General features: G+C 51.9%; 5 protein-coding genes across 5 annotated transcripts; 2 read left to right on the plus strand and 3 right to left on the minus strand.

The window, feature by feature from the left end:
• Positions 1-584: 584 nt before the first annotated feature.
• Positions 585-2004, plus strand: BROUX77_006720 (uncharacterized protein; the record flags this gene model as incomplete). The annotated part of the gene is made up of 3 exons (XM_073751736.1): positions 585-817; positions 912-1771; positions 1838-2004. The coding sequence occupies 3 exons, from the start codon at positions 585-587 to the stop codon at positions 2002-2004; spliced, it is 1260 nt and encodes a 419-aa protein (XP_073602867.1).
• Positions 2005-2110: 106 nt separating this feature from the next.
• Positions 2111-3820, minus strand: BROUX77_006721 (uncharacterized protein; the record flags this gene model as incomplete). The annotated part of the gene is made up of 1 exon (XM_073751737.1): positions 2111-3820. One exon carries the CDS (start codon positions 3818-3820, stop codon positions 2111-2113), a length of 1710 nt encoding a protein of 569 aa, XP_073602868.1.
• A 584-nt stretch (positions 3821-4404) lies between these two features.
• BROUX77_006722 (uncharacterized protein) lies at positions 4405-6316 on the minus strand (the record flags this gene model as incomplete). Its single annotated transcript, XM_073751738.1, has 3 exons — positions 4405-5850; positions 5912-6159; positions 6235-6316. The coding sequence occupies 3 exons, from the start codon at positions 6314-6316 to the stop codon at positions 4405-4407; spliced, it is 1776 nt and encodes a 591-aa protein (XP_073602869.1).
• An 8342-nt stretch (positions 6317-14658) lies between these two features.
• BROUX77_006723 (uncharacterized protein) lies at positions 14659-15819 on the minus strand (the record flags this gene model as incomplete). Its single annotated transcript, XM_073751739.1, has 4 exons — positions 14659-14888; positions 14948-15306; positions 15635-15674; positions 15780-15819. 4 exons carry the CDS (start codon positions 15817-15819, stop codon positions 14659-14661), a joined length of 669 nt encoding a protein of 222 aa, XP_073602870.1.
• A 602-nt stretch (positions 15820-16421) lies between these two features.
• On the plus strand, positions 16422-18611 carry BROUX77_006724 (uncharacterized protein; the record flags this gene model as incomplete). The annotated part of the gene is made up of 5 exons (XM_073751740.1): positions 16422-16472; positions 16526-16598; positions 16677-17172; positions 17421-17917; positions 18259-18611. The coding sequence occupies 5 exons, from the start codon at positions 16422-16424 to the stop codon at positions 18609-18611; spliced, it is 1470 nt and encodes a 489-aa protein (XP_073602871.1).
• Between the last annotated feature and the right edge of the window lie 69 nt (positions 18612-18680).

An 18680-nucleotide genomic window follows, 5' to 3' on the forward strand; every position in this document is an offset into this window, starting at 1 on the left:
GGCCTTGAGATATAAAATGGCCGCGTCCTGTCGGCCAAGCCGGCAAAAACAGCGGTGGTTTGGGCCGCCTGTAGCGTGATGGTTTCGGCAAAGTGATTTCTTTTGTTCTATTTTCTTTTGTTGCGTTTGGGTCAAGGTGTCGTAATCGGGGTAGATACCAGGTTTTCTTTTTCTTCTTTTCCTTTTCTTCTTCCTCTTTTTCTTTATTCTTTTATTTCCCTTTGTGACTGCTCTTCGCGCACCTGTAATTTAGTTTTATTTTCTTATTCATCAATGACGACTTGACGATGTTTCCCGATTCTGCCTTTATCGTGACTATTGCTAGAGTGCGCGCTCTGAAACGCTACTGTGCTGGTACACCAGTCGCCCGCTGTTGCCCCGCCTTGCTGTTTGTTTCTACCACGTGCAAACACTAGCCCCCGCACGGCCCCTCACCCCACTCTGGACCTCATAGCACTCAGGAGCTTCACGCGTCAGCACGTCTCATCGCGACCAACTGAATTCCTGCCGCCGAAAAAGATCTACACAGTGCATTCCCTTCACGCCTTTCACTGTACTGTCTGTCTTGCCCCGAGCCTGAGACCATGAGCGAGCTGCAAAAGCATTGGGCAAAGGCCAAGCTGGCCCAGCAGGCTGGCCTGGAACCGAATCTGCCGTCCTTTGAAGAAGTCGAGGACGACGTGCCTGAGTTGGCTGATGGAGACATGACAGAAACAGAACGAGGGGGCGACGACGACTCGTCGTCAGCCTCGTCGGCCTCATCGACGGGAACCGTGATTCCGTCTCCTGGCCGAGGGTTATTTGCCCGTACCACCGGGTGAGTTGGCTGTTCGCCAAGACAGCCTCATGGAACTCACACACCATGAGGCATGGAAATACCAGAGTTGCCACATGCTAACAGTTTGTGCAAGTCCGCCGCGTGGTCGCTCTCTAGACCCAATCCCATGGACCACCTACTTCGAGCACGAGCTAACGCTTGATCTTTCCACCATCAACATGCACGTGTATCTTAATCCGCCCAGCAACAAGGGCCCGCTCTTTGTCATGCACCACGGCGCTGGATCGTCGGGGCTCTCGTTCGCCGTGCTCTCCGCTGAAATCCGCAAGCTTCTGCCGCACGCCGGAACTCTCTGCCCCGACGCACGCGGCCACGGCTCCACCGGCGACAAAGTCCCGTCCACCAGCTTGCCAGACCTCTCTCTCCCCCGCCTTGCCCAGGACCTCCTCGATGCCATCCACGCAACCAAAGCCACGATGCAGTGGCCCAGCCTGCCGCCCATCGTCCTCGTGGGCCACTCGCTCGGCGGTGCCGTCGTGACGCACGTTGCCACGGGCGCCCAGGCCGACGGTCTCGAGCCCGGCACGCCGCTGCAGCAGCCGCTGGGCGCCGACGCGCTCCTCGCCACTGCCGTGCTGGACGTCGTCGAAGGCTCGGCGTTGGACGCGCTGCACAGCATGACGGCGTTTCTGAGCACGCGGCCGGCCGGCTTCGCGACGGTCGCGCAGGCGATTGACTGGCACATGCGCAGCCGCACGCTGCGCAACTCGGTGGCCGCGCGGTCCAGCGTACCCGGCCTGCTGCGCAGAGACGAGACCGAGGATACCGCGCGGCCATGGCGCTGGCGCACGGATTTGCAGGCGACGCAGCCATTCTGGGAGGGCTGGTACAGGGGCTTGAGTGCCAAGTTTTTGGCGGCCAAGGGCGGGAAACTGCTGCTGCTGGCAGGTACGGACCGGTTGGATACGGAGCTGACGATTGGCCAGATGCAAGGTGAGTATCGGAGCGAGAGGGGCGGGGTTGGTCTAAAGACTTGACATTCTAACTCTGATGTGATAGGGAAATATGCACTGCAGGTGTTCCCTGATGCTGGCCATTTTATCCAGGAGGACGTGCCAGAGAAAACGGCCATGGTCCTCGTCGACTTTTACAAACGAAACGACCGCTCTCTGCTAGTTCTTCCACCCAAAGTACCCAACATGTTCAAGCAGAAAACAAACGCGTGAGGTAGACTGTCTACAAGACAAATATTGTATGCAGTATAGCACTAGTGGAATAAACAGCATGGGCACTGTAACTGTAGATTCCCAAATGAACAAGGTCTGCCACGGCCTACTCCCAGTCACCGATTGTCACGTTCATCAATTGCAGCATGTCCCGCAACCGATAATCCTTGACCACTGTCTGCCAGTCATCCTCCAGCAGTCCATAAGACTCGTAGGCGTTTCCATGCGGTTTTCTCGGATTCAAAGCCCAGTACCCGAAATCAGCATCCGTCTCGCGTAGATACTGCATCAAATTCCGCCAGTAATTCGCATCGCCTTTATCCGGTCCTAGCGGCGCACCTATCTCGCCGACCCACACTGGCGCCAAGTCCTGCGTCAAAAGATAACCCCAACTCGCCTGCATGTCATGCGCAAAGTCTTTGAACTTGCGCTGCGAGTAGCGCCCTTGCAACGAGCCCCAGCCCGACCAGCTATACACGTGTGTGCTGTAAACTAGCCTGTTGGACACCGACAGTGCCAGCGGGCGCGCGGCAACGCCCGTCAGATCGTTTGCCGACGACGTGCCCTCAACGACCACCAGCCAGTCCGGGTTGATCGCCAACAGGCTCTCGGCCGCCTCTTCGGCTGCCGCCGCCCACGACGACCATGGCATGGTGGCCCACAGCCCGCGCACCTCGTTGCGCAGATCGGCGCCCACGACTAGCGGCTCGCCAGCTAGCGGGCGCATGACTGCCGTCCAGTGAGTGATCCAATCGTCCGTGGTCTGACGCACTGGACACGCAGGGCCCAGGTGACTGTTGGCCCAGCCGGCATCGCATGGATCGGCGTCGCAGCACCAGCGCGCTTGGGTGATGCGGTTGTTTATAATGACGGCGATGCCGGCGCGGGTGAGGGCCTGAACGGTTGCGTGTAGAATGTCCAGGGCACGTAGGCCGATGAGATCTGGATTGGCGGCGACGTGGCGCGCGGGCACGACAGGGTTGGCGATCACGAGCTCATCACTGTAGGGCAGCCGTACGGTGTTGAAGCCGAGGTCGCGAATCAGCGTCGCAATTTCTGAACGTTGGCGCGTATCTAGGCCGCCGGGCACAAACAGCTCATCGCTGGCGCCGTCCCAGTTGACGGCGGCAAGCCTAAAACGCCGGCCCTTTTGGTCGAGTATATGGCGACCAGATGTGCGTAGAGGCAAAGAATAGGCCGTAGCGAGCGACTCGGGGCGATACAAAGGCAGAGTGAAGTTGCGACGACCAATGTATTCAGGCATCCACGGCGCTGGGATGTTGGGCTCCGGCGGGAAAACAACGCGCAAGACGAGCGTAGTGGACAATATGGCAACGAAAAATAAGAATGAAATGATTGGATGGCGTGTAATGGGCTGGGTGATCACTCTTGACCGCACCCAGATCTTGCCGCCAATATCAGCGAGTGTTTGGCGAATACTTGGAAAGTGAAAAACATGTTCCTTGGCAGCTGTTCTCGACCCGTCATCGTGGCCCCGTTCAGCGATACCCCGACATGGGTCAGGGCTGCAGCTAAGAAGCGGAGACTGTTCGGTAAACGTCCGACCGGCCGGGGCAGCTAACCCGCCAGGGCACTGGGGCAAGCCTGAGGTGAGCTCGGGATGTGCGTTAGGGGGTTGAGTGCAGTTGAAATGAGGTGGTGGCTCAATAAATGGATGCATGTGGGGGGTGACGGCGTGGCTACTGGGAGCCGGCGCTATGGCTGGACACAGGGTTGCGGGCGATTCAGCACCGGGAGTTCGGTCTTGCGGCCGGGGTTCACCAAACAACCAGTCACTGATGTACCGAAAGGCCATGGCGTGTATGGCTATTATGAAAACTAGAGGACCCGAAGACTAATATATTGGGTGGACTTGACTGAGTATCATAAGCAAGACAGGCAATACTGGTGGCTTTTGGGTAGTTAACAACAAATATTTGGAAGTACCATGACGTAACCTCTGATATTCCCAAGCAACCCAAAACAGCCAGATGCTTCCTCAGAGTTGGCCCAAGGTGTTGTTTATGCGTGATGGACCTGGTAACACAACGACGGAAGGTATAGAATATCACTTTACTAAAAGACAACTACTTAGTACTACAGTATAACACGTAGTTTCCAGACATTCATGAATAGTTTCATATTGAAATGTAACCTGTAGTTATTAAACCGTATGCCAGTTCTTGCTACTCTGCAGCACAAGACCAGCTAAAATACAACCAGCTTTTCTTTAGCGGGAGGGATTAAAAAGAAACAAAGAGCCCAAGGAGAAACGCCGCGTCCCAACACCGAGCAATTATCATCATGAGAAAAAAAACAAAGACACAAACAAAGCAAGTATAGGTACAAAGGAGAAGGGACAGGTGCCGAGCCAGTTATATACGAATGGCGAACAGGACTTCATATCCGGTTCATTGCCAGCGGGTTGATGGTCTCGTCGCTGTCATTCTGGCCGGGCCGGACCGCCGTACTCCTCATTGCCGGCGGCGGCGACAGAGAAACAGGCCCTGGCTGGGGCATATTCGGGCTGCTGAACGAGTGGTTCGGCGCGTAGTACCGCGCGGTTGAGCCAAAGTAGTCGGGCGTGCGGCGGCCGTCTTCGACTGGTGAGTTAGTAGCCGAGGTCGTCACGGCAACAGGCAGCGGCGCATTGTGGCCAGGCGCGTGGCCATGGCCAAAGTTGGTTTGGTCAATGGACGGGTAGTCGGCAAAGCCTACGGTGCCGGGAATGGTCGGGCTGCGCGTGGTGAAGTCGGACGCCGTGGTGTCCGACTGCGGGCTGATGGGGCTCTTGGTGTCGAGGCCGGCGTACGGCCCGCGCGAGAAGTTGATGGGGTGCGCCATGGTCGGCGCGGGGCGCACGGGGTTGCCCGGGCCGATGATGCTCTGGGTGTTGAGCGACGTGGTTTCGCGCGAAAGCAGCTCGTACGACTTGCTGTGCAGCGTCGCATCCTTGCTGACAAACTCGACAGGCTCGGTTTTGCGTCCCAGCACCTCGTTGGCCAGGTCAGCCCAGCCGGTAAACATGCCCCAGTTGCCAAGAAAGAGCAGCAGCCAGATGCCGTTGATGGCGAGCAAGATCAGCACAGCGACGAGTGTAGGCAGTGCCACGGCTAAATCTCTGGCCTTATCGGTACATGAAGCCTTGTCGCCGTTGTTCTCAAACAAACACATGATCCAGTCGCGGGCTCTTTGCGGATTGTTGCGGACGTCTTCGGTGGTGCGGTCCTGGTAGACAAAGATGACGGAGAAGAAGATGACGTCCATCAGGATAATCAGCACAATCGTGATGCCGCGCCATTGCAGCTGGATGACGCGTTTTACACGCCGGTACGCCTGGCGAGGCGAGATGGTGGCGCTGCCGCCGAGAGAGTGGGTGGGTAGGTTGGACGAGTTTTCGGTGGTGCTGCTGCTGTCGTTGAGCGAGGCGAGATACACCTTAATGCAGTAGATGAAGGTGGCGCCCTGGAGTACCAGCGTGAAGCCCGAGAACACCAGCATGGGGATCCAGAAGTCGGCCATGCTGTTGTCGTGGTTGACATGGCACGTCTGGCCGAAGCGGAACGACACGCCGCTGTACTTGAGCGCCACGGCGATGATGATCGTCGGGATCAACCAGCCGATGGCCTGAGCGGTCCACATGAAGCTCCGGCCAACAACGACCTGCCAGCAAATCTGCAGGTGCAGGGATAGCGCACGCAAAAAGACCCAGGTGGCACCAGCAAACCCGCCGAGCATTATCATGGTTCCTGATACAGCACACACGGAGCTAGTGGACATGTCGTGGGGCGTGATTTCATTAATGCACTGTTCAGGGTCCGCGGCGAGGGGGACGACGAAGCCGAGCTGTATGAGACAAGAGCCAGTGTTAAAAATGCCCGAGCGCTTGGAGAAGTGGGCGACTTACACTCATGATAGCTACTGCTATCGTTAAACAGATGCTTAGGTAGTGGCGATGGGTCTTTTCCACCGGCAAGACAGCCCATGACACTAGAAGAAACACACAGCACATCACGCCGACCACACTGATCCAGTCTGCTACCGAGGCCATGGTGTGGAAGCTGTCGGGATACACCCAGTCCACCTGAGGACACGGCAAACAACATGTTATGTTGTTCTCTGTGCTTGGGGGGATGCAAAGTCTACCAGAGACGACTAGAACAGTTAGAACAGAAGGTCTATGGCGGGAGGACAAGCGCACAAGTCTGATGCGGAGCTTTGTTCACTTACAGCCATCGTCATCGGAGAATGAGGCTTGGTTGAAGAAGGGCGTTGGGCAGCCGGCTCGTAATAGGTCGAGGTCGGAAGACATGGTGCTGCGCGAAGGCAGGGAATGCGAATATCAACCAGAAAGAGCGGTGCCGGACGGAATCGTCCTAGAAAACGAGTCTCGCTGCGTTCTCTTCCAAGGAGCGTAGTGCCATATAACTATATATATTGGCGTCCTAATGCATGAGTTGAGTGGCTCTGGCGTGGTATAAGTCAGAGGCCACGAGGCAAGCTGGCTGGCGAGTCTGCGGTTGGCAAAAAAAAGACAGAAAGAATAGGACCGGGTGTATATGTGGCTGAGTAGACGGGATGTTTGCTGATCCAGAGTGCCGGACGAGAGCTTGGGCTTTAAAGCGGCGTAGGAGGTGGCGTTTTTCCCGGTTGGGAGCGCAGGGCACGTATATAAGCAAAGTATAGGCCACCGGGCGGTCGTCGATGTCGTCGATCTACACAGGCAAGATATCAGACCGAAACATAAGACTAAAGAGATGAAACAGAACCAAGAAAGAAGGTCGCAAGAGCAGAAAACCAGATGGCAAGGAGAGAAGAAGAACAGGGCAGCCCGGCGATGGGGGGGGGAGCATAGAGGCAAAAAAGAAAGAAAAAAGAGAGAGAAAGCTAGGCCGGCACCAGTGGGCACCACTCCGCAGGGCGCGCGGCGGGACTGTGAAGATATATAGCAGTAGTCATACTAAGCAGCAGGCCAGTAGCAAAAAGTAAACACAATGAATTGAGCCTGGTTAGCTGGTTGGTCGTTCTCTCGAGTCTTCTTTTTCCTCTTCTCGAGTCTCCCCTGGTATATCCTGGCCCTTGTACCTTGTACCTTGCGCCTTCCGCCCCTGACCCCTGTCGTTTGACTGGACTCGACCTTATCCGCTGTAGGAAGTTTCTTTTTTTCTGCTCCCCTTTTTGTCTTTGTTTCCCCGTCGCGATTTTACTGCTTTTATCGTCGAGTCCGTGAGGCGTGTGTTCCTTGCTCGGTCCGCTTGACCTCTTCGCCTTCCTGCGTCTTGCGCTGGGCTCTCGCTGCCCCTCTTTGATAGCGCTTCGCAGGCGTGATTGGCCTGGCTGGCAATTTGTACGCCTCACAGCTAACCCCGCGTTACATATATTGGAATCTGGTGCCTTCTTTGCACTCGGAGGGCTCTGAGGGCTTCAATGCACATCAAGTCGTACTGCGACTTGTACATGTCCATACAGGCGCATAGATGCTAAGCGTGGCCCTCCCCTCCCACAGCGCGGTGGCTTGGCCCTCATGTCAAACGCGGGGTGTCTGTACAGATCGACCTCTCTGCCCGGCTCCCTCTGCTAGCTGGCCTGGCGTCTGAGCTGGCGAGCTACGTGCACATTTCGCCCGTTTTATGTTTTTCTTCTCTTGTCCTGCACTCCAAGTTAGTCTAGACAGACCTCATAATATCCCACAGCTAACCACCAATTACCCAGCCGCGCTAAACGGCGCCCCCCTGGTCGCAGTCCTTGGGGTCCAGTCGAGACAAGACTCTCAGCACAAAGAATACAGGTATTGCAAGTGTCTCGCGCACAATAACTAGTCGACTTGCACACATTGTGGTCCCTGTTTCGCACTATGTTAGTCGGGCTAATAGACGCCCTGTATGTGCATACGTCGAAGCTAAAGAAGGCGCTGGAGCGACAGGCTGGTTGTTCCGTTGTTTAGGCCGTGCACTAGGCTCTTCTTAGAACAGGCGGCGTCTGGGCGCTCGCTCGCTTTGGCTGTTGTTTGTCATTAGCATGAACAGAGGGCTGAATTGTTTTCGCTCGTTTGCAGCGTCTGTGCTTTGTTGGCTTGGACAGATGAGGTGAGGTGGACTTGTCACGCCCAGCCATTTGAGGGGAGTTGAAAAGGAAGAAGAAGAAGCTCTGCCCAGCCTTTTGTTGGTGTTATACACGGAGAGCTATATTTAGCACGTCTAGATACATGCATACACCCTCGTAGTATACTCGGAGCTTCGATAAGCATAGCTAGTGATCCATATGCATACCATACACTGCGCCTACAAGCAGACAACGGGTGCATCTCAGCTGGTATGCACCTAGCCCTACGCCTATACACGACGACACAAGAGCTGGCAGAGAACAAGCCACAAGCCATGATCCATCTCTATCCAGTGTGTGTGCAACTTTGACTACCCATGCTATAGTTGCTTGTACCGCCGGACATAACAGCCCTGAGATCATCTGTATAACATGCCAGGTTGATAGATCTGACCTAACCATCTCTCCCCCTCGCGTGTTCTCTCCTCACGGCAAATCTCGTCACAGTCAGAGTTTTCTTTCGTTACCAGACTTTAGTCCTAATCTCTCCCTTTTTTCTCTTCTCTGTAGCCCACTCTCGTCTGAGTTGGCACTTTTTTTTTCTTTTTCCGTGGCACTAACTACTCGTTCAATATATTTTCTTGCTGTATATCTTTTGATATTGGGTACTTATTCCTGTTTTCCCCAGTGTTTTTTTTTCCTTTTTCCAATCGTGTATCTGATAGATCTTCTCCCTAACCCCTCTTTCACGCAAACAATAACTGTAGATGTGCATTTCGTCCGTCTGTTTGCACCTTAAAAAAAAAAAGAACTGCCAATACAGGGCACCCCGCTTGTCTCACATGGCCCCCAGGCTCTCTCGCTCAAAAGGCCACTCATCACTCCTTTGTCTTTGTCGCTACTTACTGACCCCTTCATCGGCTTCGTGGCCACCATGTCCCATGTCTCATGTTCCCCGTCTCATACGCAACTCAGAATCGCCCTTGGACGAGATTGCCTGGCCCGGGCTTCTACCCACTCTAGCCCAGGGCCGACAAACCCGGTATAAGAGGCCGGAACACCAACCCAGCACTCAGTCCATTTCCACTGCAAGATAGTGGGATAACTGATACCAAGCCCTGCTCAGAGAAAAAGTCTTTACAGGCCTAAATAGGCGACGTAATATAGGTGGCTAGTGAGGTAGCAGAGATTTAGAAATTTGCTGCGAACCAAGACATGGCTTTCTTGGCTTCAACTGACAACGACGAGATTCCTCTTGGACACCCACCACTTGCCGATAGCAACTTACACCAAGTTTCCGCCATGCCGATATACCAAAGCCCTAGACACTTAGTCAGGTCTCTCCTAGCCACATCGCGCCTTGGCTTGTTTTACTTTCTCTGGAACTTGGGGGAACGAATTCCGTAGCGAAATTATCCCCAGCCCAAGAGAGCTTGTTCGAGACCCATGTAGTTATGAATTCTTAAGAAGGGAAGAAAAAAAAAAACTCCCGATGCTCTCAGCCAGAGACAAGCAGAAAAGCAAAGACCACGCATAGTAAAGAAAAGCACAGACTTTTGGAGAAAGGGAGTGCTGTCTCTGGGGGCGGACTTTCAACACCAAGAAACATGATGATCTTCCTTGTGTGTCGACTACAATACAAGTACATACAGGCACATATTCACTTGTATATCAATATACTTGGTCCCAATCACTCAAAAACCACGACTGCCCGGCCTTTCGGCTCAACCCTCTTTTCTCCATCTCCAGTGTGCCAAAGACCATCATACGTAACCTGCCACTAGCTCCAACGAGAAAACATCATCGTCACTGGCATCAGCACCAAGTCTTCCCAGCCTGAGAGAAGGGGCCATCCTTGAACCCTTTTTTTTCTCTCCTCTTTCCCTCTCTTTTTTTCACTGCTTCTTTTGTGCTCAACATGCGGGACGGACTGCTCGGTCAGGCAAAAGATTTGCAGTCGCACTGGGGGAAAAAAGGTATGCCCCCCCAGGTCAGGCCAGGACTTGTTGTGATTTGCATGACCATCTCCCGCAAAGAGGTCTTTGCCACTCTTTTCTTGACGCGCACACTCATACTCTGTGCACAGCTCCTCCTCCTCCTTGTCATGTGTATCGCGGGCAGAAGACAAGCCAAGCTTCTCGCCTGTCAAGTGACAGCACGCCAACGCCACACGCCATTGCTCAACGTCTGGACATCCAACAGGTTGAGGACGCATCAATATGTTTATGGTCTAGCCTTAGGTGCTAAGATATTACTTGAGTCTGCACTTGTAACGGTATTCTTCCTCTCTACCTGTGTTGCCCACTTTTCTCGCTGGCTCTCTTGTCCTCCAAAAACAGCCTGAGTACTTTTTAGTTCTTCTTTTGTTCGTTTAGTGTGCCATTCTTCTCGTTCTTTTGCTCCATAACTACCAAGGGGTCATCACAGGGAAAATCGGTACCTGTGGCTGCCCTGACACGTTGCCTGTTATGGATTGCCTGTAGACACCATGACGACTGCGTCTACCGATGTTTGGGGCCGATGATGAAGTTATCCCTCGTCTCTTCTCTCTAACTAGCCGTGACCCTACTTGGACGCGTGAGGTTAAGCTCTGGGATGGCTTGGAGTGACCGTTTCAGTCGAGGCTAGGATGCATTTTGAATTTCTTCGTGATAACACCAATGGAACGACAAGGTAAAGAAAAGCTTACGAGGGTTCCTGGTTTGCATGCATGAGGGTTTTTTTTCTTCTCGCTAGCTAGTGAGAGAAAGTAAACAAGAAAGAATAAAAGAAAAAAGAAATACAGCCGCCCGATATCCGAAATTACATGCTTTCTTTTCTTCGTCTTCTTTGCGTCTATTTGCCGTCGCTTGCCCCCCTTGCTACCGTCTTATTCTTTTTTATTTTTCCTCAGTCCCCAATAAAGCTCCGAATGCACCACCCTGTTGAGCCTTTGACTTTGGCCAAAGAAAGACTCGGACTCGGGTTGTTTGTCTTGGAAAAAAAAAACGCTTTTTTCCAAAACACAGCTGCAGAAGGCTAATCCACTCTCGCTCCTACCACCACTTCGCCGACGTATGCATCATGTTCACTACAAATACTTGCTGACCCAGTCCCATTTTCCTGCTCCTGCTTCTGTTCCTGATGCTCGCCTGTCCTCTTCGATACCACACATTCATACATTCGTCTGTTCGCCAAGCCAAGGTTCGGAGCAATATGTAGCGCAGCGTCGGCCCCCTTCCCCCCAGCACACGTGCAGTCAAGCCACCAATATTCGAGTAAAGATATGGCTGGAAGGGGAATGGTGAAGAAAGTCAAGGAAGATTGAAACAAAAGGCAAGAGGAAAAAAAAAACAAAAAAGACAAAAATCTACGATGAACAAAAACTGTAGCCAGACAAATTCCCGTAGATTTTCTTGTCCGTTTACTCGGGGACGTTCCTGGAAATCCTTTTTGTTTTTTTGGGACGCTGGATTCCAACGTCGCCCGACGACGATTATACGGACTTGGGCCTCGCATGACATTTGATAGATGGCTGTCCGAGCTCCCCTTCCCCCCCTCCCCGAACTTTAAGCTTACTCGCCCTTTCTACCAAAGCTCAACATCCAGTTAAAACGGCGCCTCGTCACATTCTGTCGTCTCCTGGCCCAATGACACAGAGAGAACGCGAGAAAAGAACACGACAAGAAACAAAAGAACTGCACAGCCCGGTGCCAAGCATTGTTCTCGTTTGTCTCATCTGTCACTCAAACAAGTTGAGCCGAAAAAAAAAATAAGACTAGCCTGAAGGCCGTATCAAGAACGAGTGAGGCTTTGCACCAGTGATGTATTTGGGCTCTACTTCTTTTTTTCCTCTTCTCTTTTAAACACCACTCCCGGGCCTGGAACTTCAAGTGACACGACAGACGTCTTGGAGATCTTCGAAGGCTGTCGGGCTTCTGCTCCGGATGGCTTAGTGGTGTGACACCTCCTTTCATGCTTTGCAGGTGTCCTAATGCGCATATGCGAGTCGGCCAATAACCAAACAAAGACATCACATCCCCGGAATCGTACCCATCGAAGCCTCCTTGTAGCCTGCCTGTTTATATAGCTATCTGTACACATATATAACCTCCATCTCCGCATGGCTCCACCTCCCATAGCACCATGGCACGCGATGTTACTTCTCTTTTCCTTCGGCCTCCTTCTTCTTCCAGACTATTCGTCCGCCATGTGCCTAATCAGACGCACGGCTCACGCCTTTGCAGCTTGGAGCGCAATGCACATATAACCGCATGTAGCGTACATGCAGGCACAGTCACTTTGTCATTGTCAAAGTGTCAGACTTGCTCCCGGATTGGTCAGAAGCGGCGCGGTCTGCGCGGCTGTCATGGTCGTATCATTTGCCCATGCATGTGTCCAGTGCAACACCACAAACCATGAAGAATCTAGTACGGCGTGTTATTCATCTCCGGCTGGTATAACCCTATCCCTAGCCCTCCCAACTTCACTCCTTTCTGTGTAACTACATGGCATCAACTGCCCAACTACAACAAAAAAAGCATCTGGCCAAGTCTCTTTTCTACCTCTTGCTCCCACCTTGTTCCAGTGTGCTGCCTCCCTCTCCCGTTTCGCCTGCGCCTGTCAAGACCCCGATTTCCTAAATAAGCTACATCTCCGAAGCACAAATCCAACCCTTCATCCAATACGGCCTAGAAAGAGAGAAAAAAAAATTAATGGGGCCCCCCCTTCCCCAGACCCCCGGTAGCCTTGATGTAACCTTGTTTATTTTTTGTTCAACTCTCTTAAGCCTTGTATCTTGGGGGCCTTCCTTCCCAACAACTTTTCTTCTTTTGACTGGTAACGAGAATATTAAACGAGACGCGAATGCTTTCTTGCTTTTCCTTCTTGCTTTTTTCTTTTTCTTAGTGCATATTTCTTTGCGGTAAATGGCTCCATACATCCGTTAAGGGGGAAGAGCTAGAATGAATATGTGGGCCATCAACCCATTCCTTTCCCACCTCCCCGGAAGCCAGGACCTCCGATTGTCTGCTTTTCTGTCAGTTTCACCTTTTTTTTTTTTTTTTTTCCTGCCCTGGAAAAAAAGAAAATGTGCGCTCAAAGTGAGAAATTGAAATTGAAAGTCTTTATTAACCTGTCTACTCGCGAGGGATTCTCGACATACGACAGGGGACTATTTCTAGTACCAGGAAATACATACAGAAGCAAAAACCAAAACCTAAAACCATGCATACAGAAGCTCAAAGTGAGAGGTTTTGGCCCGACAAGGGGTCCTCAAAAACACACAAAAAAAAACTTCACGATGTCAGTCATCTTTCCATAAATCACAATTTGACAGGGCAAAAAGAAATGTTGACAAGAACGAGATTCGAACTCGCGCGGATTGCTCCACTGCGAAGGTCTTCAGAAGCGAGAAACCTGAACACAGCGCCTTAGACCGCTCGGCCATCTTGCCTGGTATTTGATGAATGTGAATCACCTAACTCGGAATCATAGCAGGTTTTTTTTTGGATTTTAACTAGGGTCAAAACCCTAATGCTCATTTTATTTTCACCGACTCATCTTCTTGATATCATGGATGAGGAACACAGAGTCTTCTCCCTAACTATCCATTCATAATCTGCGTTTAATGCGTATATTCCAACATTTTTATTACACAAGCATCTGCACTAGGCACCGCCTCTATGCACCGTCTTTGCTTATTGGTTTTCGTGAAACTCCACCCAAGCCATGTAGCACAAGAACACGTCTGTGCAACATAGCTTCGATAACACGAGACCGGTTCCCCTCACATCCGCATGGAATTGAGCCAAGTACCGAGCCCTATCATCGATCAGATGCCCGGTGGCACAAATACAGCCAATCTTGAAGGCACTTGTCTACACATGTGTGCCTGTATGGAAGATGCTAATACACTATTGGTGTAGTCATGTGTGACAGTGATTGCCTTGGTCGGTCTGCCTCGTGCGTGTGTTCCCCCACGCAGGACAAATTGCTTAGAGCTCAAACGAAGCCAAGCTTAATACCGGGAAGTTAAGACTGAGCTTCGTTTTCGCATCTGGCGTGGGCGTCTGCATGTACTCATTACCTACAGCCATCATCGTGTAGTGTTAATGCCACCCGCGAAATCTGTGAAGGCTTGAAGGCTCACACTACACAAACTTGGCAGCATGTAATCTTCATCAAGGCCAATCAGTATACTGCGCCCTGTCATCTTGATGAGCGGTAGAAGAGCGATGGATAACTCTGGTGACTAGACGTATACTTTCGCCCTTTTCAGAGTGTAACCTCTTTTCAAATACAGATGTAACACTTCTCTTCTACCGAGCGTCCAAGAATCGAGCCACTTTACACATACAAGTTACAGACCAAGCTCTACCCCTATTGACATGCATTGAAAGTTGAGAGACGATAAAGAGTGTCCACAGAAAGCCAGGTATGTTACTCATTGTTCATAGCTGAGTCATGATCGTCACCGGCTTCTCTCAAGTCGTCAAAAGTGTACCCTGTGCCGGTCCTGTCCATCTACCCCGTCATCATACTAAGGTCCCATCCAGTGAAAACTCGTAAAGCCATGCGTTCTTTTTTGGTCTTTATGATTTTTTTTTATTTCATTTCATTGCGATATGCCGCTTACAGCTTCTGCATGGCAGCGATATCGGAGGACTGGACGTAGTCCTCGAACTCAGCAATCTCCTCCTGGAGCTCATCCAGAGAGACCTTCTCGTCCTCAACAACCAGGTTGATCTGGAGCTTCTTGATACCGAAGCCAACAGCGACCAGCTTGGAGGCACCCCAAACCAGACCGTCCTTCTCGATACCACGGACGGAGGACTCAAGGGCAGCCATATCAGTCTCATCATCTGCAACTTGTTAGCATTGTTTGGGAGAAGAATAGCATGGAAGTGGGAAAGAAACATACCCCAGGGCTTGATGTCCATGGTGACAACAGACTTAGCGATGGTCTTGGGCTTAGCAGCCTTCTTCTCGCGGTAAGCAGCCAGACGCTCCTCACGGATGCGAACGGCCTCGGCATCCTCCTCCTCGTCGTCGGAGCCGAACAGATCGACATCGTCGTCGTCCTCAGCGGCGGGGGCAGCCTTGGCCTCCTCAGAGGGGCCGTAGGCGCTGACCTCCTTGGCGGTGTCACCGGGCAGGGTGGAGAACTCGGACTCGTACGAGGCGATGTGCTTGTACCAGCGGGTGGCGTTGACGTACTTGGCATCAGGAGCGGAGCTCAGAGCCTTGAAGACAACGACATCGGCCTGAGAAGGGGCCTGGCTGAAATCCGAGGAATGTTAGCTCATTGGGTTCTTGGCCAAATACGTTATTCTCCGCAGAAATTTTGCTTGGAGATAAGAGCAAAACCATGGATGAGGGTGTATGTTCAGAGGTGCACAAAGTGCATTGTGTCGTCGTCATTGGCAGGTCTTGAGTCTGCTCAGAAACACGGACCAATTTTTCTCATCATTATACCAGGAGGGGGGCAATTGGGTGCAAGAAGTAGTCACTGGGGATGGCTTGCCCTTGGATAAGGCTGCTGAAGTGCCCGCAGCGTACTGATTCTCGTGTAAAGGGCGATTGACAATCGGAAGATCAAATGACTTACCCATCGATGTAGGACCGGGTCTTGGTCCAGCTGTCAAGGCCTGGTTAAAGTTAGAACTGGGCATTTGACAAAATCAAACAGAGCAAAGTAGGGACGAAAAGAAAAATTCAAATGACGCGGTTCTTGGGGCTCTTGGGGCACATACTGGCCACACCAGCGTCGGATGAGAGATCAGTGAAACCCATTTTGATGGTTGATTTGTGAGGAGTGAGAATATGATGTTCTGCTCGAGAAAAAGAAGAAGAAGAAGAAAAGAAAAGAAAAGCGAGGTGAGGAAAGCACTCAAATATGAAGGGGTTGAGAAGATGAATCTGAGGAAACGAGAACTTGCAGGATAGCGGGGTCGTGGGAAATTTTTTGGGCGTGGGCTGGGCAACCAGTGGACACTGTGGGCCTTTGTGGATAAGGCCCCACTATGTCTGGCCTACGAAGCCAATGGGGGCTCTGGATAAGCGGCGGACCGTCAGGCTGCACAGTCGACAGCTGTCACCACCTGGAGAACAGAGCAGCGCCTTGCTGACGAGGTTCAGGTACCTTGGATTACGCGTAAGTTACTATGTGACACCATGTACCTCTTGCTGCCTGACCCTTTGGCTGAGCATTGGCATCATCGAACTGCGGCCCCGAGAGCTTCAAGCTAGGACACTAGAGTTGCATCATCAAGCAACACATTCATCATATCACCGCTGCCCATTGAACGCTTCCAGTTTTCTTTATTCTCATTATCGTCCTGTTGCCTGACTTGTATCACATTATTTTCTTGGCTTCATACACCACATCCTTCATAATGTCTGCTGAACCGCTTATCGTGTTTAGAGCTGGCCGCTGTGATATCGACGTAGGTGACGCAAGCTTCAACCCATCACGAATCATTTTCTAACTTTGTGGTAGACCTCAGTGACGCCGCCCAAAGTGACGCCCAAGCCCGATCCTGGTTACCTGTATCTATACAACGGCGAAGATGGTATGGTCCATTGGCAACGCGCCGCCCCCGATGCAATTGTTTGATGGCGCTGAGGTGAGATGACTGACCATTTATCAGAATTAATTCACCTTTGCTGGCGCAAGCGGTCGTCATCATCTAACGAACCCGATCTCGAGCTTGTCATGATTCCCGGCGACGGAAACTTTCTCCACTACGATTCCGAAGCGCCCTCTGCGAAAACCAACGGCCGCATTTACGTTCTCAAGTTCCAGTCATCGTCCCAGCGCTACCTCTTTTGGTTGCAATCAGCCCCCGAACACCATACAATCCATAGCCGGTTGAGCGAACGCGACCGTAAGATTACCGACATTGTCTACAACTTGCTTCAGGGTGAAGAAGTGGACGTGGATGCTGAGCTAGCTACTCTGGATGACGACGATGACGAGGAGGATGAAGAAGAGTATGAAGATGAAGAGGATGAGGATGAGGAAATGGCAGACCAATCTACAGCAGCCCGTGGCACTACGGGTGGCGCTGGCGCAGATGCCACAGGAGGCGATGTCCGGGATGAGGGCGAAGATGCCAGAGAAGGCGGAGCTGATGGTGGTAGAGCGTAGGTTTCCTTCTTTTTTTTCTCCCGACGATGCGATTCATGATGCCTGGTGCTAGAGATGCCACGATACTGTTGAGCTCGGTTGCGGTGATGGTTACTATGGGTTCAGGATGCTCCCTGGCACTCTAGCTGCTTGCTTTCTTTACTGCTACGCTAAATTATGCGCCAATAAAATCAAGAGACCATACATTACCTTACCTTGGCGAGACAAACAGACCAGTAGCTGACCCTTTTCTTCTTTGTTGTAGTGCCACTGAGACCACAGCAAATGTCGATTCTGTAGTTCGCGACCTCCTAGCCTCATTAGAGGGTAACCAGCAGCTTTCGGGTGTTCCGCCCCGCTCAGAGGCTGCCGACAAACCATACCCGTCTCTTAGCAACCTCCTGGTGACATCTGTTACCGTGCCAATTATTGATGGCGATATTTCCGAGCAGAAGCTCGATGATCTGATCTCCTATCTTCCTCCAGCCATAGTCGTGGCCACCGCTAACAGTGGTGTATCTGGTGGCATAACTTCCGAAGCCCCCTCTGCAGATATGCTAGATGCTGCCAAAGCATCTCTGAGCTTCTCCGACAAGCGTGACTTGGTCAAGAAGGTTCTTCGGAGTCCTCAGTTCGCGCAATCTCTTGGAAGCTTGACCATGGCGATCCGCGATGGAGGTCTGCCAGCGATCGCCGACGTTTTGAATGTTCAGGTTGAGGGCAATGGCTACATGAGAGGCGGGGCAATGCCTCTTGGAGGAGGCAAGGCAGTTGAGGCCTTCGTTGAAGGTGTGAAGAGGACTGTGACCAAGAAGGAATAGATGAGGATGTACTTGAAGGGGGCGTTGTGGAGGTTCGGAACAGAGTCCTTGTGATTGTAATTATCCCGAGTTTACGACCTATAACTAGTTAACTACAACTTCTGAGAAACACTGTTTGTGGTCCTGACGATCCGTCATGTGGTGATCCTGCGCTTCCATGTAACAAAACAAAAGGCGTGTACCCCTCTATACAGTGCGGAACTATTTCGCACCGTCAGGCTCAAACCCTTGAAAATTCCCCATTCCTGTCCAGCAACATGTTAAACCTTCTCTCCTTCAAAGTCACCACAACAGCTCACACGACAATGGCGCCTCACACCGAGCTCAGCTTTCCTACGGACAAGTCGCAGTTCGATAGCGACGACCGAATTTCGTTTTCCAAACTCGATAGTAAATACATTGCTGTCCACGACGATGGCGACGAGTACGAGTTCGATGAGACCGCCAAGAAATGGCTGCTTTGTGATGAAGAAGATGATGGCAACGAGCCTCCGCTTCTCGATAGCCTCGACGCGAGCGTGAATGACTCCTTGCCCGCTGGTACCACCGCTACAAGTGATGCGCGCAAGAGAAAGGAAGCTCCAACTGCGACCGACTACGAGGTAAGCATCGCATGGAATGAATCATCAGGGTAAAGAGAGGGATTAGCCTCCCAATGGAGGCGCGTTTGACAATTAATATGTCTTTACCAAACCGGCCTACAA

The sequence above is a fragment of the Berkeleyomyces rouxiae genome, assembly GCF_048999995.1.
Source record: "Berkeleyomyces rouxiae strain 22BRR77 chromosome Unknown BrBRR77_ptg000009l, whole genome shotgun sequence".
Classification (NCBI taxonomy): domain Eukaryota; kingdom Fungi; phylum Ascomycota; class Sordariomycetes; order Microascales; family Ceratocystidaceae; genus Berkeleyomyces; species Berkeleyomyces rouxiae.